Source organism: Varroa destructor, unplaced genomic scaffold (genome assembly GCF_002443255.2).
Source record: "Varroa destructor unplaced genomic scaffold, Vdes_3.0 BEIS01000007.1, whole genome shotgun sequence".
In the NCBI taxonomy this organism is placed as follows: domain Eukaryota; kingdom Metazoa; phylum Arthropoda; class Arachnida; order Mesostigmata; family Varroidae; genus Varroa; species Varroa destructor.
In genome coordinates this window covers 14,623,206-14,650,971 of record NW_019211460.1, presented here as the reverse complement: position 1 = coordinate 14,650,971, position 27,766 = coordinate 14,623,206, and the positions used below count along the sequence as shown (strand labels likewise).

Sequence of the window (27,766 nt, the reverse complement as noted above, 5' to 3'; positions counted from 1 at the left end):
TTCTGCTGTGAAGACCTGTTTATCCAAATGAGCGTGCGGATGCGGTGCGTCCTTTGAGAGAAGCGGGGATGACATGGCCGCAGAGCTGTAAAACGACCGAACTAGTAATATTTGATACTTTTCCTTTGGGCCAGAGGCAACTGCTTGGCTACTCATCGCTATTCGGTGATGGTATTTAGAGAGTCTCGGTTTACTTTATCGACAGCCTGAAGGAGTCATCGAGGAGTGACACGCTGTTCAAATGCCACTGCTCCCATTTCGGGTTTGGAGACTACCCAATAACTGGAACAGTTTGCCGCCCCCGTCCGTAATGGCCGTCGCTGGATTTTACTGTCCCCCACTGCCGGTAGAGGGTCCCAAACATCAGAATATGTCAACAACAGAATCCCTGTCGGCTGGAGCTTTCATCGCCAAGTCGGAGTTTAGTGGCAGCGCGTCGTAGTTCTGTCTCCCGTTCGTCTTTCGTCGTTCACTCAACCTCGACAACGAACTGCTTCATTTCATTTCATCCACATTTCATTTCCAGCCCAGTGATTGGACAGCAACTGCGGGGCTTCGAGTCCCCGCTGCCGGAGGCGGGTATCCACCTTTTGACTGGCCGGCTTCTGGTTAGAGCAACAGAGGCAGCTGGAGCAATTGTGGCGAAGCGCAGTTTGAGATGAGTCCGTCAAGACCGTCATATCCTCAATGAGTTGTCTTGCTCGCCATTGACTGGCATTGACCCCGGCTGGTGTCGGTTGCCTTGAGCTCTTTTCGATGGAAAAATAGTGTACCGCAGCCGGCCTAGCAGCCTGTCGCTTCACAGTTGTGAACTCAGTAGCGGCGCTTTGCTTCTCTAACTCGACCGCTTTTTGACCTCCTGAACAGGTGACTCGGCCACGACTGAGACACTGGCTGCGATGTTGGTCTTCCGTTCAAGTTCCTGCCAACCATTGCGGAGGCCTCGGGCGGCGCTCGAGGTTTTTAGAAAGACGAGGAGCCTTTTCTACCTGCATTTTGTTGTCCAATTCTCGCTGCTGTTCGACGCTGCCGGTGCTTTGAAGGGGGATGGGGTATCCGGGAACGTTCGGAACGAAGGTTCAGCCAAATGGCTGTACGTGAGCTGAACGAAGCTCAAGTAGTTGCGGTGACTTAGCAAACTTTGTAACAGTCGCTAGGACAAGTACGCTTGCATTTGTCGCATACATCTCCCAGTAGTTTTGTACGCTCGCATTCTCCGCGCAAGATAGTGTGCCTTTCATTGAATTATTAACCATACTTGGACAGCGGGCAAGCTCGTGCTACGAGAATCGGGTTTTTCTCGAATTCGCTTCGTATTTCGCCCTCTTACTTTTTTTTTATTTAACCAAGCACATTTTTTAAGTTTAGATAGCGTTATTTATTTTTTTCTTATCTTCTTCTGATTACCTATCTTTGCTTTATCGGAGGACGCTTCTTGTCCTAGGTGGGTTCTATTTCTTCCCGCATTTACAGTCGCTTCATCGAATCTCTTGAGTAACACCTGCGGCAGGCCTTCCCCCGGCCCAGTAGCGCGCACTACCGTTTCCTAACAGCAGGATTGTGCAACGAATGACAGGCTATTCATCGGGACGCTCAGCACCCAGCGTTCGATGCTCAGCCCTTTCGGTTAGCTCGGTGGTTGACGGCGCCAGTTGGGCCACATATAGCGGCAGCGATGGCAGGCTCTTGCGGAACACGTCAACGCGATTGTTTCTTCGGCCCTGTTTTCCTCTCCTTTGAATGGCTATTCGTCTGGCCATCTGCCAGTTCCTCGGAATGAGAATAACCTGGTGAAGAATGCGTTTATCTGGTTCGCTGCACGCGTTCATGTACACATTTACCGACAGCCAAACAAGTCGCTAAGCATTCTTCGTCCTACACCAACGGGCACGCCCACGCGCCTCGAACGGGCTTAGAAGGCACGGGGCAGAAATTGTCTTCGGAGCGTTTTCCTGTTATTACTGTAAGATCTTGTTGTATCACTACTTAGTAGCAGTATGCACTATGAACGAACAAATGATACCCTGTTTGTCCGATCCTTCTGAATCTAACTTGTGTTTTACCCACTACTTTCCTTGAATCCGCTATTCACTTTCCTGAAGCTTACTTCTCCTCTCTCGACTGCCTCTCGTCCTCCCGATTTTCCTATGCCCCCGCCCGTATCTTGCTCGCTCCCACTCAGGCCATCACCCGCGTCATAACGGTCCTTAGTTGTAATAGCGATCGGTGGCAACGCGTTGTCTTCTTCGTTTTCGTCGTCTTCATAATCGATGTCTTTGTTGTTTCATTGGCCCACTGCAATTCCTTGTTTCACCTGGGCCTTGCTCCGCTTAGCAGCCCCAATCGTAGCGGCTGTACGAGCAGCGGGTGCTCATAGCCAGAGCGCTACGGACCGCATGTTGCCGGCAGCGCGCAGCTGCCGCCGCTGCCGCTAACGTAGATCGTTCCAGTTTGCTCGGTCTTGCGCCCCAGCCTCATTTCTTCTAACCTCCGTCTCAGCTCGTGGTCGGGGTTCGCTAGCACTAGCGACTGCGGTGGCGATGAACAGGATGGAGACTGCTTGTTCACCCTCTCCCATTGAAGACACACACAGACAGACACGGAAGTGGCTCCCTCCTCGCTGAGCTCGAGTCGGCTTCAGCGATCTGTCTTTTCTTCTCTTCCCTATTCATTCGAGCTGACTCTCATCGTTGTAGTTTGCCGCTGCATCGTATAGCCGTACAGCTAGCTAACTTCTTTTAGCTGGCCTTCGCTCTGGTGAAAAAATCGTCGGCTGTGGTAACCTGCTAATGTCAGCGGTGGTCGCTGATGCCACCGGGGCGTCACTAGTGTGAGCCGCCGTTTTTCATCGTTTCAGAGCCTTGTAATGTCCGTAAACGTAATGGCAAAACTCGCATTGCTTCCGAACAACCTTCTGCACAGGAGGTCGTCTGCGAGAGAGGCGCTCAGACCACCGCTGCGAATGCGTCTTAATGCTGAACTGGCTAAGCGCCTCTCCGAACACGATCTCCTGATGCGCAAACTCTCTTATACCTTAATTTCCACCCCGTTCGTAGCTTACCTTCAACATTCTCTAGTTACCTGTCCGCTGCTGCCGCTGCCGCCGCTATAACTACTACGGGCCCAGCAGCAACAGCAGTCATCCAAGGCAAAGATGCCTACCGCGCTACCTCACGGCAACAAGTTTCCGATCGGCAGAGCGCTGAACGTACATAGACACGCTCACAGAGACACATATAGACACACACACACACACACATACACACACAGAGAGAACTAAGCACGGAGCTATGGAACGCCGTGAGGCGAAAGGACGACAGCTCGCGGCGCGGCGGTGACGGCAATAGCGGTGAGACCGTGCGGATTCAAGCGTCTCAAAGGCCAAAGCATCACTATAGACTCAAAGCGATCGATCAAGCGACATCCACTCACTCTGTCTCTCGCTATTGTTGCCTGCAGCTCACTGCGAGTCTCCTTTCGAGGGGTGAAGCACGAGTGAATATTTCTATCTCTTTGGCTGTGTCGACCTCTCCTTTGTGTCGGTGTGCGAGTGCGTATGTAACGAAAAGAACGATGCCTGTGCGTGTCTGAGTGCATGCTCAAATCTGTCACTACTTTCCAATGTGCCCGTGTCGATCTGCACGTCGATGTCGTTCCCGCTGCAAGTGGCGCCTCTGCCGACACGTCACCAGCGGCAGCAGGACCAGCATCTCAGCTGGCGTCCCAATCGCCGCGGCTGGTATCTGTATGCGCGGCCGTAGCGAGCGGTCAGGAGAGCGAGGGTCTGGAAGCTGAACGGACAAGAGTGGAGGCACTCTACAGGTGGCCGCCAAGAGCCTGCTGGCGGCTGGCCATGTGCTCTGCAGCTAAAGGCTTCGCGTCAGCCCTCTCTACCCAACCGTTACCAGCAGTATCGCTACGAGTGTCCCTACCGCTGCTGCTCGTGCTGAGTCTGCTACTGACATTGCTATAACAATAGCCAGCATCAGCACGGTCCCCGACGTCATCATTGTGATCATTGTCGATAGCGACGCTGCTGTGTTGCCATCAGCAGCAGCAAGCGCTGCCCCCGTAGCCAAAGCCTCCAAAACAGCGAAAGCAAGAAGTACCGCTGCGCGGTCCCCGTCGACCGTCGTAAACGAACAATCAAATGAACGAACGCCTACAGAACAACAAGAGACGGCGTTGCGTTCGTCAGGGGGTGGGACGACAGAGCGATTAACTGCGTGCTACAGTTACTATCATAGAGCTAACACTAGTACTATTACAGCAAGGATGAGAAAACGACGAAGCGTCAATCAGAATCGAAAGAAGGACTGAGAGAAAAGCGCTCTGAGTTGACTCGACGTATTTGTGTTTCAGTGAAATTGGTAGTGGCTCGATGAGTCAGCTGATTGACGGTGATCAAAAGTCCGATCATTGATTGTCGTGCGTTGACGATGGGTCGGCGTGAAGTTTCCGCTGCTCCTTTCTTCTAATGTTGTTAATGTCCGTGTTTCGGCATGGTCCCGCCACCAGTTTGCGGCGGTGGCAGCTGTAAATTGGGCTTCCAAAGAAGGATTTTAATCGAGCCCCCACGCCAACAAAGGCCGATACAAAGAAAACGGTTCACGGTCGGGCTGGTGGAGAAGGCGGTGGCGGTAACGCCAGATTTCGTCAGGTCACAAAGACGTTTTATTGAAGCCGCGAGTCGGGGCTCACCCTCCTCGAGGTTCCGGAGGAGCTTTTTGACAGTGATAGGCAGAACAATGACGATTCTCGATCGACACCGCGCCACCAACAGTTTCCCTGGAGCTGATCTGTGATCCGCTCGAGCAGTGCCTTTTCAGCTGAGACCGGCCCTCCGACCTTGAATCAATCACGGGTCGTCTATCACGGGTTGTTTATCAAGCTGACATCCAGCCGGTGTCCGGATATCCCTCACGCACTTGATGTCCTGGTGATGGTGGGTGCTGTCTCGCCTAGTGTAGCTCTAGCTATAGTTCAATGACGTATGTTCAGGTGCGTTTCTCTACTCATAACCCATTTGGTGCCCATTATGGTGATAAGGTGCTATCTACAATAGAAAATGCAGTGTTTTCCCATATAGTGGCTACGTAGCTCATCATCATCTCAAGAATGACTTTCGGGCTCTTCACGCTCGACAGCCGATAACCTACGATGACGACGACAACGACCACGATGACGACGACGACTACGACGACGACAAAGCCGACGACAACAACGCCGCCGCTGACGACGACGACGACGACAGCGCCGACGACGGCTAAAGTTTAGCCACAACAGCAGCGACAACAATTTGAAAAACCGCAACAACACCGAACGCCTAGCTAGCAAAATGGTGCCGTGCATGGCATCGCACCGGTAGTAATGTAACCCAGTAAGGGCCACAGTAAACGCAGCATTCGTAGGAACATCCTTAGTATTCTAACTATTATGACTATTACGATAAACGAACGAACGACGAAGTAAAAGTCAAGAATAACACAAGCACTAGCATAATAGTAGCAATTACGATCTATTGCAAGCATCATCGCCTTACCATCATCGCTACCACCATCATCATTAGAAAGTGCAACGAGCCGGTTCAATATCCGGGCAGCGCTCGAAGGGTCTCTCGGTAGTGACTCGCGCTTCTGCTCATCAATTGTGTCTCCAAAAATGCCATAGCGTTCAGCGCGTTTGTTTGATCTTTTTTTCCATTAGTAATTGCCATTTGTGTCATTCTTCGTACTTCGCATTTAGTATTCCATGATTATACACCTCTCGTTCTCGTACTCCAATGGCTCCCAATCAACTGACCAATGTTATCGTAATGGTGCGCGTTCATATGACCCTATCTGTTTAAGGCCAATTCGTCGAGTGCGCGTGGGGGAATGTACAACGAAGCAAAGCTGTGGCATTCCCCCCCCCCCCCCCCTTTTAGGCCCCGAACAATAAACGAAGAGAGATCGCAGACCGGTGATGCAGGCTCGGATCGGGGCCAACGCGCCCAAGCTGCCCGCGTTCTCAATCAAGCTACATCCTGCTAGCTCCATCACGACAGCAGTAGGCACCAACGTCAGCACAGGCGTCGCCCCAGTAGCAGCCCCTACGACTAAAGTCTCGAACGACGATCGTCGCACTCTGCGGAAGGAGTTCCAGCGATGGACCCGCGCTACACTTATAACAGTCGGTGAATACAGGGTTACCTGCTGTTTTGTGCCATTATATTGCATATATACACGTGCGTACGGGATTTCCTGCAGCTCGTAGCTATGATACCTAGAACTGAGTGTTATGTTATGCGCGAATACGAACCGATTTCTGTATCAATATGCACTAGTAGGAAATGTACGGTGAGAGAAATTTCTGAACTGGCGTATCTGCACGCACCATGTTACATGAAAATTTTCTGTTAAGAAGATTGGGATAAAGTGATGGTCTTAACAGGGCGTCAAAATGACAAGGCTGACAAAAGAGCAGAGCCATGAAGATCAATGGCTAACGATGAGCTGATTGGTAATAGATCTCTATGCGCGGTAAGAAACGATAGGAAAGCATCATCGTAGTTAAATGTGAAAGTATTAGGCCAACTAAGGCGAAAGAGAGCAAATACTTAACTGTGATATTCATACGATTCTCTCTTATTATCTATAAATTATAGTATATCAACCGATTTAGAAGTACAACATAATCACTACGCGGATAAACATACATGTAGTATTATTTTGCCTAGTTAGTCATTCTTGTTGCTTACCATGTCTATATCCGAGGGGACCGTACGTCGGCCCCGCGGATGTTTTCGTCTGGTAAGACTGCTCAAAACATCACCGTTGTCGAAATTACCGTCTTCGGAACTTCGATACCACGAGTCTAGTTTTTTTTTATTCCCTCTTCTATTCTGAGATACGACCTCCAGCAGTACGTATCCCCGATGATCGACTACATATATATATAGTACGAATGCTACCTACTAATACCTGATGCACAATTTCGCCTATATCATGTCGGAGCATACGTGAAGATTGCTATGCATAGCTAAATAGATCCGTAGGTGAAAAAATGTCGAAGCGTTGCTGAGCCAGTGACAGGCTGCATTCGTACGTACGCTAGAGCAGGATGCTACTTGGTAGAGAGCGACAATGGAAAGGGAGCAGAGACCGGTAGTTAGCGCTGTTTTTTTCTTGACTCTGGATTGATCCCCACTATACCACCGTGCTGACGTGTTTATTTATTAAGCATAGGGGCACAAAGGTGGTCTAGGTTCGAAATCGGGCCATGGCAATTCGTTTCGTGGTGGGAAAAGCCAGCTGGTTTCAACAGTATTTCCAATTCGGACTGTCTTGATATGCTGGGGCCCAGTTTCATTTTTTATATATACATTATATATGAGAGTTTTTTCTATCGTTGGTGTTTGTTGGTCACTTTGACAGTCGAGGTAGATGTGGCTCAGCTAACCATATATATTTCTTGCACAAGCGATTTGTTTGATGTTCATTGTTTAGCTCCGCATAGAGTCTGTGCGCTGTGTTCCCTCGAAGCCCATGCTGCTTCTGAAAACGAGCTTGCTCATGAAGCGTTTACTGACTGGCGATGTTGACGACGAATTCTGAACAATCGGCAACATGTGCCTTCTGTCAGCCACACTCACCAATAATAAGCGAGATCAAGCTATCCATACGTCCTGCATTAAGTGTAACTACTATTATAAATATCACCATAGCAAACTCGTAGTGATACAACATGAACAGGGGCAAATTCGCGCGGTATAAGCAGCGCCGGAATTCAACGGCACGGCATGTCGTGCGTTTGTTGTGGATCAGCTGATGACGCCGGCGGCCAGCTGCCGGTGAAGCAGCCCGCCGACTGGCGGTGAATGGCTAACGCGGAATGAATGGCTGGGGATGAGGGCGGAGAGTCGCGGGGGCAAGCGTGGAGCGCCAACGATGGCGCTTCGGCGCGTTGTGGTGGCAGTGGCAATAGTAGTGACGGGCTACAAGCAAGCAAAGGGCAGCACCAGCACCAAACGTCAGACGCTGCGCAATCTGCCAAATGCCCGCGTGTCCGCGCTGATAGCCTGCAACGTCTTGAGAACTGGCTTGACAACCACAACGGTAGTGCAGTGCTAGCTGATACAGCGTATACCGCTGTCCGAAAATGTCTTGGTCGTGGCCGCAACTGTCACGGGAGGAAGGGTCCACGCAGTACAACAGCTGATAGTGTTAACAGCTTCTATGCAGTAACTGCTGTGGAAATTGGCGAAAAATACGTCTCTAAGTGCCTTGTCGATGCCCATGAGTCAACTCTAATCTCAGGCGACATCCATAAAGGAACACTTGGTTACATTACGGCGGGTGATAGTTGTGAATTGCAGTAGCAATGAGAACTAGGGATATCTATCAAAAACTTGCGCCCCTCAACCCGTGTAAGCTTGTGTAATGCAAACAATCCAGAGCAGCCCTTGGTTGGTGATGAAGTATAGTTTTAAATACTTCTGCGAGTGGAAACTGTTACAACCACGATTCGGAGCTTAGTTACCTAGCCGTACTGCTAACTTAATCGTCAACCGTCAGATAATTATCAATGACCACTTTAGCAATCGCGCAGTTATTAAGCGAGCTGACGAAATACAGTGATACGACGCTGTTCATCGATCAACAGCGAGTTCGGATAAAATCGGAACCTAGTATTGCCTCGGGTTTGTTGCTTCGGTCTTCTCGAAGTCCATCCCATAACAGTGTAGTGTTTGGCATGAAACGCTGACTGGTTATCAAATGATACGAGGATTGCGTTCCCCCCGGGAGGTTTGAGCCCGTCGTTTTCGTTTCATCTTATAGTAAATGGGCCATCTATCGGTCGACTATCGACCGAAGCGAACACACGTGGGCAATATGGTGAAAATGCCCTGCAAGCTTATTTTCTATATGTTCACTTAAGTACTAACAGTAAAATACGGAAGGACAGAAGGCAGGACGATCTTGGAAGATTTATAGATCAGATTCGAATTGTTTTCGGGTTTCCCTGCCCCAATGTGTGCGCGGAAGGGCATACGTATGGCGACCTGCCGTCTGTTTGTCATTTGCACCAACGTCTACTATGGCAAATTAGAACTGCAGAACCCTTTGTGCTTTCATTGTGAGTGATAATGCCGTGTTGTGTAAGTCACCACTCAGGAATACCGTACGGACCGTTCCATGTTGATGTGCATGAAAACATTTAGGCGCCGATTAGGTCTACTGCAAACGACCAGTTTGGGATCGAAGTAATGAATGTAAGCTTTCTACTATACAGTAATATATACTTTTAGTTAAGGTCGTGTTACCAATAGCACCTTCTTGGCTGTTAATAGTAATCAAATATTTGAAACTGATATAATACAACCGTGCCTCCACGGCCCCCGCCCATCATTTTCTGCTCGATCCGAAAACTACCCAGAAAAGTGATTCGTGCAGGACTGCACGAATCGTTAAGCCCGTTAACGTCTGAGCTTAAGAGAACAAGGCCATTGCTCTTCTTAGGTTTTTTGTTGTATCAATCAAAATCTCCGATGTGGCCTGACCTTATACAGCTGGTCGCATTTACGATACCATTACGAGTGGGCACAAACATTCGGAATGGACCTATCAATGCGAGTGTATCGTAGCCGCGTATTTAGCCAGCCAATGCTTCGAGAACAATTTAATTATGATCACAATATTCACCGAGAAAAAAGCGCCAGAAAAGCAGACAAAATCAATGATAACTCAATTGAACTTGCACATAGCAGAGAGTATCATCTGTGATGTTTTCCAACTACTTTCCTAGTGCGTACAGCGAATGACAGTATAGAAAACATTCACCGCTACGTTTTCCCTAGCTATTGATAAGGCAATATCTTATATAAACTTATAATCAAAAAGACATGCTCAGGTTGTACGACGATACCTAAATTCAGACGCCAGTCATATGGATTTGTTCTTCATTATTTGTGGGCTCGTTGTGACCTTTCCTTTTGCCCACTTCGACTTCTACATTTATTTACGCAGTACTTCTACGTTTAAGAACCCAAGTTGGTTAATTTTGGCTGAAAAATGATCATATATTGTGGTGGCTAATAAGGCCATTGACATATATGACCACCTTATTGGCAAGTATTTTGTTGTAATTTAAGATTCTACGAAGCCCATAGCATCAGATCATAAAGTGTGTCCGATACTAACATTCGAAATATTGCAAAGGTTGTTATTGATAAAGGCAATGGCAAAAAATAAATATAAAACAAACCTCTGAGATTGATTGATTTACAATTACATCTTGAGCCAAGTGGTACAAAATGGGCTTTGCAGTGTAAATGATAATAAAAGACAGGTGTGAAATTTTCAGCCTCAACGTGAAGATGGCATTTACGCGTCAGGAATATTCTGGTGATATAATTGACCATGCCTTGAACAAAACTAGCGAAAATTTCTGCCATATTGAAAGTTGAGTTTGCTGTTTAACAGTCGTTTGTGCTGGTTGCTTGATGTTAGCGCTTCTGTGAAAGTAGAAAAAAAAAAAACTGAATGTAGAGCCGTCATTAAGTTTCTGCATTTGAAATGCAATACGCCTACGCAAAAAACCGAGATGAATGCTGTTTACGAGAACTCTACACCGTCGTTTGCCGCCATAAAATTTGAGGCAGCTAAAATTAAACATGGCCGTACCAGCTTGGTAAACGATGAACGTCTGGAACCGCTAGAAGCTGCCACCCTCAACGATAACATCGGAATAGTTCACCAAACGGTGCTAAATGATCTTCGAATCAAAAAAAAAAATGAATAACACATCTTAATAGACACTTCCAAAAGCCGCTTAGAAGGAAATGATTCGAGGGTTTTGGCGTCAATTAATTAATAACTGTAGATAAAATGTAGATACAGTATCACACTCTCCGTAATCGAAACAATCGACTCCGAAAACGGCAAAGGTTTTTCCATTGACGAGGAAAGCGATGCGGCTGAACTTGAAAATAACCATGGCACTGTGTTAGTCGACCATCTTGGAGAAGGAAAAGCGACCGCGGCGGCATATTACATCAATAGAAACCGTCAGTTTCAATCCAATAGAAAGAGCAGATTTTGCCTTGAGCGAAACGATTTGCAATGATATTAAATAAAAACCTCATATATATATATAGGAAGACAATTAAAATTCAATTATTTTTTGTCATGGCGGCTAGTGAAGTGCCTCACGTTCCAGTTTAGATTATCATATCGGATAAGAATTTCCTAAATAGAGACATGAAAATTAGACGGAATATAGCATTTTTGTTTGGAGCATGTACTATATTCCGGACAAAAGCATTGCTAAGGCACCTGTCAATCCCTAAACCGATCTCGAACGAACGTTATGTTTTTTACTTTGCAACGTAATAGATAAGGCTGGCTATAGTCTTTTTTTTTTGTGTTTAAAATACGTGTTTATTGCCCATGAAGTCCAACGAACGCTATAATTAATGTTCTATTTGAAGTCGTACTGATACTTGGGACATTATAGTGAAGCCATTATGGTTCCACTTCGAGATCCAATATAAAGCTATTAATAGAAGGATTTCTCAAGTATACCTAACCTATATTCTGTTTAACGTTTCACTCGGGCAGAGTCGGTGTCACGTTTTGCTAAGTGAACGTTATGGCTGAAGCTTTCAAAGAGCCGCTGACTCTTGGGTTTAATAAAACGAACTTGAAAAAGATGCAATGGATGCAAATGAATTAGTTTTTCTACAAAATTGTTTCTCTCCACGCGGGTTTCTCTTCGCGCGAGCTTCTAACCGACTTCCTTTAATTCTAGATTTTTTTCTTTTATTAAGTTCAATTAAAGTATTGAGATGTCAGTTCTCGAAAAGCCGTCAACGACCGATATGAGTTCCAGTCAGAGTAACAGAAGCATGTTGCAACATGGCGTTTCAATGTTGCAACTTTGAGTCTGTCCTAATCCTTTGATCCTATTTATCGATATCTGGGTACCGAAACGACTGTCAGTTGCTAGTTGTAAATGGGACCTTCCGGCTATGTCTGTCCGATTGCTGCATATATTTTTCTAGGATAAAAATAGCATTGTTTGAGTTAGCAATCGTAGACTTCAGAGAACAAACGTCATAGAAAGAAAATTGGGATATAAAGAAATAATCACGCCGTCGACGTGGCACCGTAGAGCATAGGCCAGCAGAGTCCAATATTTGCTAGAAGTAACTAGCTTGGAGGTCTGTTTTTCCAAGGTTTTTAAGGTAGAACTTGATTGTTCTTAGATATATCAGATACTGCAAGAGATTATAGGCGCATAAAATTTGAGCCGAGACGAAACTCTAATGCAGTTGTATGCTTTGCCCCCATCGCTCTTTCCATTGATACTGTTAAGTGATAAATTCTGCGAAAAAAACAAAAAAACGTTGCGATTTAAAGTAATATCTATCCCCCAGTCTGACATCTGGGTAGAGTTGTCAAGGAAGTGACTGTTTAAGGAACGGGCAAAAAACGTTACAATTTTCTTTAAATGTCCAACAATAATCTACTATCATGAACAGGTCGCTTGAGGTTACACAAGGCTAATTCTAGTATAGCGCCTCCTTTTCTATTGTAAAATCCCGATGTTCAGTTTCTCGGTACTAATTTTTATTGTCCACTTATTTTGGTCCTCCTGATTCATAGCCATCATTCCCGAAACTTAAAAAATTGTATCATAGGCTGAGTAAGCTCTAATACTGAAAAACATTCTAAGGCATAATTTCATTGCCGGATTTGTTACCCGTCAGCCCTTGATTGTATGATATTTTACTAGTAATGGTTTGAGATTCTATTTAGACTAGAATTGAAACAGAATATGGGTAACGGTTCATCCGAACTAGTAGTTCATCAATTGGCTCCATTATTTTATCTGTTCATGCCTCCTCCTAAGCGTTGAAGTGGGTCATAGCGGCTCGGAGTAACTTTTTACGGAAAAATCCGGTAGTGCTCTAAGAGGTGACAGTGTCCACCTTTCGCAAAGGGCAATTGGCTCGACACTCGTCTGCTACGGAGAACGACCGAAATACTAGCCATTGACCGATCGCCTAAGCGACCCCAATCACAACAGAGGAATAACTCTAACTTCATCTGTTAGAGGTTTAAGCGGAGCCAGCAGTTCGGGAGGTGGTGAGCAGAAGGGTACAAGTCTAAGAGCAACAGCAGTAGAGGTGCTAATCGTCTGCCAAGTGACAGGTGACTGTGGATTGTTCCCTCGCTCCCTTCATTTTTTGGCCAGTTTCGACAACGGCGAGAACAAGCCCGACGCCGTGAGGCGCGCGTAAGCAAACCGCTTTCTCTTGTCAACCACGCGATTTGATCTTCCCCGAACGCCTGCTAACTGCACCGGGTGCTTCCGAAGCGGCACGAGCTGCCAATACAGCCAGCACGGTTGACCACCAATTACGTTCGCAAGTCAGAGGGGCTACGATCTCCTTCGCCCAGCAAACCAATCAACCTTATTTGCCCATTTTGCCATCGGCGCTGACTTGTTTGGTCTGATCAGGGTATCTAAAAGCTACATAGCCGCGACACAGAGAGGTCTCGGCACGCCTCGGTGTTGTCAACTGCTGATTTACTGGTACGGTCACTTATACCCCTGCGGAAACGCGACCAGGATACATGGTGTAAGCCTCGGGGCAGATTTGGAGCCTGCGAGGCGCTGGTAACGGGTCGAAGGCGCCTGGCCATCGTCCGACTGGCCTATACGTCCGCCTCGGCTACTTTCGATCTCCGCTAGCGAGAATTATTTGCAGGGAGCGAACGGCAACATTCGCCGACGGCGCCGCTGATATCTACAGGTCCGTGAATCGTCGGCAGCGGCAAGAACTACTAGGCGCCGAAAAAAAGGGGAAAGAGAAAGACGAGGTTTACGCTCTGAGCAGTGCGAGTATGTGATACGTTCAATGTTCCCTTAGCATATTCTACCTGTTCAAGGGAGCGCAACCCCGAACTCTGTCAACTCGCTGGCCTTGGCCTCCTACAAACAAGGAAACAACCCCGTTTGCTTGGCGTCATCGTTGTTGTTGTTGTTACCGCCGTTCTTTGTTGTCAACTCTTTGTTCTTCACTTTTTGGGTATTTTGCGGACTTCCAGACCGCCGCCACGTGCATACGTATGTACACACATTCAAAGTATCCACAAAATATACTTTCATTCTACGTTACACATAGAAGGCAGACGTGAGTGAAGGTAGCATCTAGGAAAAGGACTGCGGGATCTGTGTCGGGATGCACCCGAAATAAACATTATGCCGTCGGTGTTGTCCGATCCTAAGGACACGCTACACCGTGCGGGACATATTACGTGCGACATCGAGCATGATCGGGAGGTAACAGTGAATTGGCAAAGGCTAAGAATGCTTGCCGAAAGATTTCAGGAAAGTAGAAAAAAGTAAATACTGAGATATATTGAGTGAAGGCAACGTTTATATTTATGATTGGTGTTGGATTATATGATTCTTATTCAACCTTAGCTTGTTAATATATATACAGTATATGTACATATATATACATCATATACTTCATCGTAAACGAACGAGCTGCTAAACAATTAGTTTACAAAAACTAAAATCCAAATATTTAAAAAAAATACTTATTTGCTCTATAAAAGTCCATCTTTTGACATTTGATCAAACAAATAATGCTATTCTCGGACCCCTGCACATCTCAAGAATTAGTTTGATACCATTAAAATTGCACGTCAACGTTTTTTCGCTAGAGAACTAGACTTAGAGGGAGTGTAACGAAACTGAAGTTACGCCTGAAAAGGCCTTGTAAAGCCGGCACCATGTAGAGCGCATCGAACCGTTCTGGGCCTCAGATACGCTACTTGCAAACGTGGCATCAGACCAGAACCTCTCAGACCCGTCCATAAGCTCAGCCCCAATAAAGGAGCGCTCTTTAACACTTTGCAGCGTCTTCCCGACATGTCCCGCTATCATCCCCGAATAGCATATGGCGATAGCTTCTTCCACCTGCGAACGTGGAGCAGCCGTTTTTTTCCCTTGACCCGATAGGGCAAGCCATCCTTGAAAACGTAAGTTATGATGCGAGACCCTCCTTTTAATTTGGAAATTGTCTTACACAGGCGAGCGTCCTTTCTCTGCGTCCTTCAAACCTTGTTTAACTTACGGGCGCCGTTCTGCATTAACGTGACAAAGGGTTCGCACTGGCGTTAACGCAGTCCTTCTTATTGACAACATCGAAACCGTACTCCTCTATGGTCAGAGCACATTGGGTTAATCCTTTACCTTTTAAGGTAAATACTTCTTCTAAAACAAATCATTCTCCTTCTAACCTATTTTCGAAAGTAAGTTTTTTTTTCTTTTAAATCTTTCTTTTCTAAGGTAAATCACCCTTTTTTAAGGTTAGTTGTTTTTTTAAGTGAATCCCTTTTAGGGCTAAGATTCGATTTTCCATTTAGGTACATTAGTGTAGTTCTATCAGTAGTAACCTTAAAGTATCGTCTACACCAGTACGGTCGGAATTTCTCAACGGCCCATGCTGTCACCAAGCACTACGCCTCGAAAAAATGGCGCCTAGCCTTGGCGTCAGTTAAACGGCAGATGACATATGTGACGACACGTCTGCGCTTCCCTTCTACTTGGGCCAGCGCTGCCCCAAGCCCAATCCCGCTAACGTGCGCCCAACCTTCTTCGCAGTTCCTGCTAAGGATGGCATAGAACAGGCTCTTTGGTTATCTTTGATTGTAACAGCCGATACATGCCTTTGTAGTCGGCGTTCCAAACTTAATCCTCCGCGTTAGCCGAGGCATAAAGCGAGCTCGCAATTTGCACAAAATCACTAGCGAGGGCATCGATAATATCTTCGTTGCGAGGCAAGGCGTGCATAGAGTTCAGCCAGCGGTAGTCGACACAGATTCCCTATTTTTTCACCAGAGCTACTGGAAAGGACCACGGGATGGATGAGGGCTCGACAGTACCATTGCGCAGCAGCATAGTTTGAATCTCATCCTCAATGACCTGCCTCTCGCCCTCGGCTGCAACTCGCTACGGCGGGGATGAATTGCCGGTGGGGATCCTGCGCTGAACAAGATCGGGTGTACCTGTCCAGCTGCTCAAAGAATTGGTCGTATTGACCTATAAATAGCTTTATAAGGTGATTGCGTTGCTTTGCTGTCAACCCCACGTTTAGCCTGAAAGACGTTTTGTGCTCAAGAAAACAAGAATCACCCTGTTATTTGGTGCTGGTGCCCTAAATCTTTTTGGGGCTCACTATACTTACTTAAGGCGGCCCAATGCCTTGCCTTGATAGGGTGATCCTCTAAGTTCGCAAGCAGCACTGCGCAACCGTGCTTACAGGGCTGTACGGGGTCCCACACGAATCTCTCGTAAAACAGTTTGATTAGACTGCTACGCACAAAGCTGGACGGATTGTCTATGGCCCTACAAAATGAAAAAGCGTCTTTTTTGGTTAAAAATAGTTATCCTAGGACCAAACCGTTCGAGGTTGCTGACGATGAAACACGACTCTTCCGCCAAGAATGGCATTAACCACAGCCAGAACCGTATTAGGTATTATCATACAGGTATACGGGCCTCGAGGGCCTTACAGTGACACACGAATATAGCTATTCACCGCGTTTTTGTTCGCTTCACAGTCAAGTATTGCGATCATTTGACTTCGAGCAACACATGGGCCATCAGCGGCTCCACTTATGCACTGACGTAGGCAAGGCTTCGCGTATCGATCCTTGAAATTACCCTGCTTCCCAAAATTGAAGCGTTTGCGGCCAGTTGCTGGACGTTCATAGGACCTCCGCGCCGCACCGTTACGTGCCTAGCGTTCCTCTCGGGTTCAAATTTGTCCCTTCTTGACGTTTTTTTTTATCATCTATAACTTTCCTTAGGAAGCCCTCAAAGCTGTGCGGCATCTTAACTAGTCCTTCAGAAAAAAGTTTCTCCTAAATGAAAACATAAAAACCTTTTCCTTGATACCCTTTGGAGGCATAATATTTAGATGAACTTAGGGGTCCGCCTGAATGCGATGCCCGAGGTGAACCGGCGCAGAGCAGCTTTCATCATATCCGCACACAGGCGACCTATGAGAATCTTGAGCATAGGCTCTGCTTCCGATGCGTCCATATCGGGCGCGTTCAAGCGCCATTCACAAGCCGGTCGACGCTCTAATTTGACCAAATTTTGTAAATAACAAAGCTGTTATTGGCAAATTACAAGTCATTCGACCTCAAGCAACCCCTTATATGCATTTATGATATAATTAGTGTTTGCAGCGTATCTTCACACAAATACATATTCGTAAAATGCATTGTTTTGTATGATGCGTGCTTAAATCTATTCGTACGAGTATCTTGAAGCAAGCGGGAGTTGATTTTAGCTGGGGTTCGCCAGAGAGATGCGGCAGGGTTTCTAGGTTCTGTTATGTCGGTGAGGGGGGGAAGGGTTGTTGAAAATGATGACGCTCTTGTGAAGCGTGAAGTGACGTTCTCTTTCAAATATTGTCTCCGCTGCCATCGGTATCACGCTAATCCTATTAATGCGATACAAAAATCCATAGAGAACAGCTTCGTCCGGCATTTGTAGCAGGACAGTATTCGGGATAGAAGTGTATGACCAACGACTTCTTTTTACCCCCTTAATCTTTAGCAGGCCATTGGCCAGAGGCTTTATTAAGCTTGCATAAAAACGAAGTTTAGCTTCAAAGAGCACACAAATTAGGCGCTTGTCTCTATAAGGGTTAAAGACAAAACGCGTTTATATGGTGGAGTATTGTCTCTGTCCAATGGTTGTCTTGATCGTATATAGTGTGTAAAAAATGATTTTTATTTCACATGTTGAATGAACACACAAGTGTTAACTGATTTTTTTTTCTAATGATGATATTATATTGTATTCGAATTGTGTTTTTTATCTCTCTCTGTGCATATATATATATATATATGTTAGTGAAGTAGAAATAAAATGTGTATACATCAATTTGCAAAAAAATAATACATACAGATTTTGTCTGAAGAACTCTGTTTTCGTATAAGCCGATAAGTTAACTGTGTTTATTTTTTTTTTTTTCTCTTAATTCTGCGAAAACGAAACAGAAAGACGCGTTCAGCAGAGCATTTTTCACATACGATTCCCCATTATCTTGAAGATATTCCAAAATCTTCTCGAAAAATATATAAATTATGCTCTACAGTTTTTAGTTTACCTCACACGGCCGGTATGTAAGTTGTCTGGCAAAAATAGGACAGCATTTGTAAACTGCAAACGGCTCCTATTCCAGCAGTTTGCAAACAACCTGGAGAAAACAGATCAACCTATAGAGCGCAAATAATCAAACTTCTACCATACCGTTGACATTATCTGACAGTTGCGTATCGCTGAAGACGATGGGTCTGAAGAAGTTGAATTTAATAGTAAAAAAACAAAGATAAAAGCCAGTTGTCACCACACACAGCCTACACGTGGCAGATCAGATCTTACCTTGTTGCTACGACAAAAAAGAGGGTTGAGCTAAATAAGTTATGAAATAGCGTCTCTTCGATCGAAAGCTTTCTAGAGAACAGAGAACAACACCCCTCGTTCGAATTGTACACAACAAAGTTTAGCTTCGCTTTAGCCATACTCTATATCTATTAGTGAGAGCCTATTTTATTAGACCCCTATTTAATGTGTCAGAACAGTCCGAGCAGCCAAAGCGGTTCGTAGCAATGCTATAACAGCATAAAATGGAATTATCAGACTGGCTGAGCTATGTTGATTCTGTTCGTGCATCTTAGCTGACTAGATTTGAAGAAATAGCCTTCAACCAAAGCCAACTCTTATCTCAGTCTGCATTCAAATCGTCGACGCTAAAAGTGCTTGAATCGTCGATGATGGCCAGAGTGAAGACGCAAACTTAGGCTAAACTGTTTTTTCTAAGTCGAGCCTATATCAAAAATATCGTGCAGCGTTTAATACAAATTTTTAATACAAATCTATATGCATGCGTTTGTAAAGCTATAAAATTTAGATAGGTATCTGCGTTGGTGGTAAGCGTTGCTGAATATTAAGTATATGGCGTGAATTACAAAAGCATAGCGACTCTGTGCTCAGTGTTCCTTATTCTTCTTGTTTATTTTAAGACTTCAGTTATAGACATGCTTTGTTTGAACCAAACTGTAATGATCTCCACTTATTGGCGCAAAAAGGAACGCCGAAAGGTCCATTTGTTGTATCTTTCTTTACTTTGACTTTTTTTTTTTAGTTTTTTTGCTTTAGTTACTTCTCGTCCCGGGCAAAGATTTCTGTAAGGTACGCCCTAGCGAGCGCCAGTACCATTAAAAGAAGACGTATATGTTGTCGACTTGGTAGAGCTGGCTGAAACGAATCGATGAACTTTCACCATTCTATGTAGGGGTAGCCGGCCACCCCCTTCCACGACAACGCCCCAGTGGTCCCTTTACGGTCCTGGCCACGGCCTCACACCCGCAACCTACGTCCCATAACAACCTTTAGCCTTCTGACGACAGTGTGTTGAGCCTTCATATACAAAAATTTGAAAGGCATAACTTCCTATTCGAAAAAAAGAACGCGCCAGATAGCTAGCCTACAGGCAGCAAGTACCTTTACAGGGAATTATGACATAAGAACACGTCAAGCAGTACAGGCAGCGGCAGCAACGGCATCAATACCAGTAGATCCAAAATTCCAAGTTTTCAGCGAGTCTCTCGCTTGTTAGTGACATGCGGCACAAGAAAAAAGTTGAAGGTAAGAGCACACTACGAGGATTCGAAGCAGAGTAAGGGGGAAACCTCGGAGCTTTGAGGCATCCCAGATTATGGGAAAAAGCCACTGCTTCTCCAGTGGCATCAACGAAAGAGGCTTCCTCGCAAGCTTATGAGGCGGCACATGATGAGCCCCTGTTGCTCTACGTAAGTCGCTGCCTTTGTTGCTCCTGCCGCCACCGCTACCGCACCGACGAAGGCGTCACACCACCACTCAGCACCTATAACAGTTGAGAGAGACTTTAGCGCTGGCCTGGCGACAGCTAACGACTGGCCAATATGTTAGACAAAGGCGTGCTGACGGGCGGGTGGCTGCACGTGGCTACGGCTACAGCAAGACGACGTGAGATAAAGCTAGACGCAATGTGAGATTGTCATCGACGCTCAGCAACGCTTGTCCTTGTAGTGAAAGGGGGAAGGGAATAGACGACTCTGCGACGCAATGTGGTACGGTGAGGACTGTAGGGGTAAGGGGTTCAGAGTGAGGACTCAAAAATTTAAATTCTTTAGGCACGCTAGCCGCACATTTTAGGAAGGGCTGCTACAACTTTGCTGTTTCGCTAGTTCACCTCGATTCGTTTTGAGCGGTGGAGAGGCGAGGTAAGACATAGTAATATTGGGCTGCTGGACGGCCGACAAGGCCATGGTGTTACTCAGCATTAAAAAAGGGGAGAATTGGCGGGTAACCGTCGAGCTGATGAGGTCCGAGGGGTTCAAAGCGGTAGGGATAAATTCCTGGAGGATTTGTGGGTGACAAAGGCAAGTTGGCAGGTTCAGCCTGTCAACATCTGATAATAACATGGCTTGCAACGATGTTTCACCACCGTCTTTGGTAGCACCTCCCCAGCTCGATACGCGCTACAAGAGGGAGGTGATAACGATGGCATTCCCGCAGAAGACACGGCGAGTGTAACGTGGGGAGCAAATCAAGCACGAGAGCTAAGAGGCCGCTGGAGTCAGCCGTTGATGGAGACAATCGCGCAGGCAGAAAGTCATATTGCACGGCAATAAACAGTCGTTACGTGTTAGGTAGCGGTGCTTGGAACTGAGCCGTGTCGTGGCGCAGCGGCGCTAGGTACTAATAATGGAATAAGCGGCTATTCGAATGTAGCGGCAGTGGTTAGTGTGATAATCACCCCCACGACTATTGGGGTGGTTCCCCCTATCGTTCTCCCCAGCAGAGGGTGAATAAACCCGCACGAGAACGCGACCACAAAAATTTTGTTCGGACCGCTTAGCTAGAGGCCAGCAGCAGTTTATTATGTTAGTGTTGGACAAAGTGTGAACAGGCAGCGGTAAAGGCTTAAAAAAGATTGCTACCGCCAGCGACAATTGCCGCATCAGCGGCGAACCGTGAGCTGACCGTTGGGATCGAAACATTGTGTATTCCAAAAAATATGATAGAATTCATTATGAAGCGACCATGGAATTAGTTGAATAGCACATGACGTTAGAAGAAATCAGGTCAGTAAGCTTAGACCGTGCAAAACCTGGTGTTCGTGGCGAAACCCTTGAACGTCGTAAGCGTTAATTGTGTTCATCTTGCGTCTCGCTAGCCTTGTATTGCTCAAGAGGTAATCTAGACACGAGCACGTCGATTTCTTAAGGGACGTAACTCCGAAAAGAATCATCTGCCTGCGCGTAGTGTTAGATCTTACCGGATATTCTTATATTTTGTTGTTATTGAAATACAACTTCAGCTAATTTCTAGATGATCGCTAAAATCTAAAAGATATATCCATTGTCCATGTACTATGGGATAAACCCATTTTCCGGGTGTTATCCAAAAGTGCGCTGATGAAGACGGCTGGCGCGGTGCTGATGATAACAATGAAATGCTTTTCCTTTAATCTACTCGAGTTGTTGAAGAGTGCAACTTCTCCATGTTAATCTCTAAAGTGCTCCTACAAGTTGCTCTTGACACGAATTGGATCATGGCAACTTCACGTCCATAATAAATGACGCTACTGTGTGTCTCAATGTGACTAATAGAACTATAGCCGATCATGTATAGCGCCTACAGTCTACTAAGCGTAAACAAGCAGGAAATACATGTTGCTTACCTTAAATGAACCCCACACAAACCGACCGCTAAGGACATGTTAAGCGTTATTCTATTTAAAATCCTGAACTTTGTGATAGTTTAACACAGCGTAATGCGTACTAAGTCGTTACAAATAACTTGATTACGCCTCGCTGTCCGTGACCATAATCGCATTTTGAACGTAACTGTCTTTGGCCAGCAGAACACCTAGATAAATGCATCATAAAGTATCCAGTTATAATACTCTAGCAATGCGTTGACAACGCATTTATGGAAGCCCTTTACGAGAACCACTCTCAACTCTAAGGTTTAGATGTGGCTATAGGCATGTTAGCATGTATAAATGACAGACGGGACCTAATAACAATGCATTAATAACATCATAGTAAAATGTAATTGCTAAAGCAGTTTCTGCGTCGATATAAGCATCTGAGTTCGTGTGTACCACTTACTGATCAGAGGATAATCTCCGAGAGCCGTCTCCGAGTCCGGGCCAAAAAGTTTGTTTGATCACGCTGTCTCTAAGATAAAGACCAAGTATGCCAGTTTGAGTATTTACAACAGTAAGCAATACTTGAACGAGCGAAAAGAAGTCCACTTGTCGCTTCTGTCGTCCGGCGAGGAACCTGGTTTCCTTCGCTGTTTCCAAACACAGATCTCGTCTCCCTTTACCTGCTATGGCCAACTTGCCCCAGCTGTGAATGTCAGGTTATGAGCTTCATCTAGAACCCAATGGCAGCGACCAACAATGACCGACAGAGTCCAACGGCAAAATAACGACGAAGGTATTTCGCTTGCGCCCGGAACGAGATCGATGGGACCTCCTTCATACTGGGATTATCGTATCCGGCGACAGGTTACCATTTTCCCGGCCCAGACCCTCAAACCGCTATTTCCCCAGTAGATGCTCCATTCTGCAGGCCCCCATTCCGGAACGAAATGACGAAGGGTTGTCGCCTTCCTAGGCTGCTGCTGCTGCTGCCGTTGAATCTACCGTATCGGTCTGATCACTTGCCCCTCCTGACCTGCACGCAACACGATCCCGGAGTCACTACTACCTCTGGCCTATTATTACGTTACTGCAAACGTATCCCACAAACAGCGAATAAATACTGTCGCGTAGGTGTACGAACCCGGATGTATAGATGTATTTATAGATTCGATGAATCTTATATACATACAAAGAGAACAAGATAGAGAAAGGGGGGACACGTCGACGAGCTGCGTGCGGAGACAAGTGTGTGTGTGTATATATATATATATTGCTTTTGGCCGTGACGCTTACGATTTTTTATGTACGACATATGTATGGTATCTCATGGACCCCCCCCACTGGGCCGTGAGGCACCATATTCCGTCGCGCTGTGATCAACTACGAGAATGTTATAGATGTCGTTTTGCATCAATTGCCAGTTTGCGCAGATCTGCTCGCGGTGACCGAGTCACCCTGCAAGATGTTACCCCCGAGAGTCTTTTGGCTGACCCTCCACACTCTCTAACGTAACTCACCAGTCCTACTTCCCACCTTCTCGACGACATGGCAACAGCGCTCCTCCGTTGATTGGTTGTCCGCACTGCATAGTACCCCCTCCAGCTTGGAGCCTGATTACCTGAAGTATCTTCGACGAGAACTGGCTCCGACAAAACGTCGTTGCTTCGTTGGCACAAGCCACCTGATCTTATTTTACCTGACCCTTTATTGAGAAAAGCAGAACCAAAACATTGTAGTAATATGTGTGACACTGTGAGATGGCTAATACTGACTGATTTGTTAATAGTTGACTTCAGATGAACCTATATAATCGCCACAACAACATATCTTAATCGTAGATTTGCAGGGAAGAGTTGCGGCTCTAAATGCCACGACCTGTCGAAACAGAACTTACGTAATGATTAAGAGCCCATGCTAAAAAGAGAGATCATTGCATCCTTGCTGCCTAAAATAAATCATTTCGAGAAAGTTATAATCTGATTAGAGAAAAAAAAAAAATATTTGGCTAAGTCCGCTCATTTTCTTGTTAAAGTTGCATCGAACTTGGACTGAAGTCAAGAACAATAAACTATTTGAATCTCTTATCTGAGGAGGGTTAGACACTCACTGAGACGCTGGGTCATGGTCAGCGTTAGCAAACAATGTGGAAAAATAAGGTCCAAGAGCTCTCTTCATAGTCAGTGATAAGTTACCATCGTAGTTTCAATGCCAATCATATGGCATATAATGAGCGCTGATATTGTATTAGTATAACAAGAAAAATTCGACATCCGAGATGTTATGGATAGTATCATCTCTTTTTCTGGTGTTGATGTATTAGTAATCATTTACAACAACTGTAAGTTATTGCTTATGTAGTTTAACTTGAGCTGATGTTACGATGGTATCGTTATTCTGAGGTGTTTTAATATCAGCTAGAGCTATCGTTACTATTTCCTTGTATCGTTTCAATGTAAGTGCGCCAATATCAGTAGCGTTCATCTGACGAGAAACTACTGATGTTGTCCGTATTTTGGACGTATACACATCTGCCTAAAACCAGAACTGCATTTGTCACCCTATGCTCTCTTAAGTGTGGCTCGATTGGCCATTGTTTCCTCGCATCACTCTCAGCCACTTCACCGAATGTGCGTCCATTTTGAGCGTTCGTCTGTCTGATTGCGCTACGTTGAAGTCTATCCACAGAAATACTGCCTCTGAAAATTGTCAAGTAATATTCCGGAAACTATTATTGCTGTGAAGGAAACGCAAACTAAGGTGCTTCAGGACTCGCTTCTTTGAATTCTATAAAAATTATCGCAAAGGGCTGCTATATCCCGTTAGCTAACTGCATGATATGAGCTAAGCTACACGTTGCTTGCATAACCATGCGGGCAAGGGTAGGCCAAACTAATGCTGGTGCTGTTCAACTTTCTCCCACGTTGTCCTGAATATATTTTCTCCTAAAAGAACTAGAGTAAATACCGAGCTTTCCTTGCTAAAACTACTTAGTAAGCGAAACCTACCAAAGGCGAATATCTCAACGTTCAACCGTAGTGCACAATTAAGAACTGTATGTCTCGTATACGTACGTATTGCTTTTTAAAAACGTTAAAACCTTACATATATATATATATATATATATATATATTTTTTTTTTTTCCAGCAGAGCGGTATGGAATGTAAGTGGTAATAGCATTTTTACTCTACGTAGCAATCGTGTTCCTGTTGTCTATTTCAGTCGTAAGAGCCGAAGTAGCGCAGAAACAAGTTTCATTCAACCTCCGTATATTACTCTTATTGGTTATAAATACTACGGTTCTAGAAGAGAGTACAAAGGGTTGAACGTCATGACGCCTATCATAAACCTACGGTGCTCGTTTGACGAGATCTAGATAATGGTCATATTCTCCCCCGTCCCAATCGGTACTGAGCCTCAACGGTGACCATTGGTAATAAGAAAATGATGTTAATTAATAAATAGCGCTTTGTGGGTCTCTTTCTAATACCTTTAGCGGCTGCCATTAAGCAGACATGGCGGTGAACCGAATTATTCGGTATGCAAACTCTACCTTTACCTATACAAACATCTCTCCGTTCTCCAGTATACGAAATGTATAATTACACAACTTAACTGACATCATTAATGAATTATCGTAAACAACTTGAAACGCGTGTTGAATATTAACGTAATTAAGCAATCTCTAACCAGCTTAGTAATACTACGAGGCTTAATATAACAATATACCCAGCATATGTTTATATAGCCATCTCGTAAGTAGAGAGAAATTTCTTAATGAGTTTTTAGCCGTTTGGCCGGTCAACCGTGCTGGAAACGACAACTGGAGGTGGGGTCGCTACCCCAACACTTCGAGGAGTATGCTGGTTGCGCGCATTTTGGAAACGGTGTCAGACTGTTGCAGTATCAGCGAAATGAAACAATACCTATTCAACGGAAGGGCAGCAGCACGCCGGAGCGTCGCAATGCGGTCGACCACTTAAGTGAGGCCTGGCCAAAAGCCCGCATGTGTTACACCTATCTAAATAACGGCCTTTCAAACGCGGCTGTGGTATTTAGTGCCACATGACGGTTAACGTAAGTCACTTTTTCATAACTAGTATAGCCCCAACGATTGGGTTTGCCATTTCTCAACAGAGCGGTGGGCGTCTGTACAGGTCTACAAGCAGTGGGGGGGGGGGGGGGGGGCTTGCTCTAGATAGCAATAAGCGCAGCGAGAGGTCGTCTCTAGGGATTCCTATCCCAAGATCTAGAATGCAAAATTTCTTGCTGAATAGAGAGCATCTGAGTAAACTGGCGGACGCCGCCAATCAGGGACAAGTGAGCTTTCTTCTGCCTGAAAAATACCGAAATGATTTCCTTTAGTCTTGCTAGCATGGGAACCTTTTTAAAAATAACTACCTGTCTTGGATATTTGTAGTGGACATTCTGGCGGAGCTGTCAGCGAGGATGCCAGCGGCCAAAACATCGCTTGAAAGTAAAATGCTTTTCAACATAAGATTCTGTGGCTTTACAAAGTGCGTATGACTGACTTCAGAATCATATACTGGGTTGCATGGAGGATACTCGTTTAAGATTAACAAGTGGCAACAAATTGTGTAACTCGGTGTTGTGCAATTGTATGTTCGTAATATAGATTTGTGTCCTTGTGTCGGCGAAAAGGCGCAAGGGTCCACAATTGAGGTTTCGCCGCTGATGCTTCGAAGTAAATCATCCATTCGATGATGTATTTGCTCGTGACGTTTCATTTGACTGGCAAACGCATTGACGTCACGCAGTACATTTATCTTCACATGATAAAAACGGACAAGTCTATATCATATCTAGTTATATGGGACACGATAAGCAAGCCTGTTTAGAAGGAAAGCTCGCGTCAGAGCTTTATCATCGTAGCGAACCTGTGTCGACTTAGCTATTCACCAGAGATCACGCGGTCGTAGCCGCTTACAATGAAAAGTAAAATGTGCATAAAACGAGAACTGATCGATGATCCGAAACGCAACGGGAATTAGGTTGCATCTAGCTTACGCCATCAAGATCAAACGATGACCTCATACCTATTTCACATAACACATAGGCGGCACAGGAAAAGGATGGGTTCAGGCACTTAGCTGTAAAGCATATAATATATTTGTTATTTTGAGTGGCGGACTAATCTATCTTATTACAAAACATGCTTCATAAGTGAGTACCTGGACCCACAACTATATGAGGCGAATAGGATTCTTACCGAGGATCAGTGCTTGATTGATCTTCTCATCTTAAATCATCACACTTCTTATGTAAGACCACTGCGTGCTCCATACACGTACCTGCAGCCGGTGTTGGTCTGGCCCTCATCTCTGAACAAAAACTATGGAGCAAGAAATTTAGATTAGTTAATCTGAAGACACCCGTCTGATGAAGATGCTTGGAGAACAAAAATTCGATTTCGGTATGTTGACATGCGACTCATTTCATTACGCCTTCTAGCATCAGCCAGAACGCGTGCGAGAAAGCGCAGTATTACTAAGTCTTCATTACTACCCCTCTGACTTATGGCTAAATGTACGTGTTGGCGCGGCAGTGAAAATACTTTGAGGGGATCGCCCGTTTGACGGCGCTTCCGATCGGGCCAAAGTGCCGAGCGAAAATTAGCCAAACGAAGGCCAAACGCCGACGGACGCAAATTACACTTGAATTGTGACGTCATTCGAAATTTTATTTAAGTTTTTTTTTGTAGCAGTTATCCGTTAGAGGATGTTATTGTTTCAATGATGAATGTCGGTTACAATAGTCTCAACAATGCGCCATTGACCACAGACAGCAGTAACTTTTAAAGGCTGTAATAGCAATAGATCGAGCTAATATATATCTACGATTAAAATTTCACTTATGCCAACACAAACGATTTTACTATTATAAAGAAAAGCAAGCGTGGAACGCCACAACGAAAAGAACAGCAGTGACAAGACATGTCATATATAGACATTTATATATATATGTATAAA

At 45.3% G+C, this 27,766-nt stretch overlaps 1 protein-coding gene across 6 annotated transcripts in view; it reads left to right on the top strand.

The window, feature by feature from the left end:
* Positions 1-3,719: 3,719 nt before the first annotated feature.
* The window catches only part of Eip93F (Ecdysone-induced protein 93F), a 109,909-nt gene continuing 85,862 nt past the window's right edge, over positions 3,720-27,766 (top strand). For 2 of the 6 annotated variants that reach the window (XM_086974068.1, XM_086974066.1), the window contains exon 1: positions 3,720-6,521. Coding sequence is in view for 1 of the 6 variants with exons in the window: in XM_086974063.1 (XP_086830189.1) it covers positions 6,515-6,521 (7 nt within the window). In the remaining 5 variants the exon portion in view is untranslated. Of the gene's footprint in view, positions 6,522-9,115; positions 9,254-25,564; positions 25,854-27,766 lie in introns of those variants that run through there. The other 4 variants (XM_086974063.1, XM_022814057.2, XM_086974065.1 and 1 more) reach the window with 4 other exon arrangements.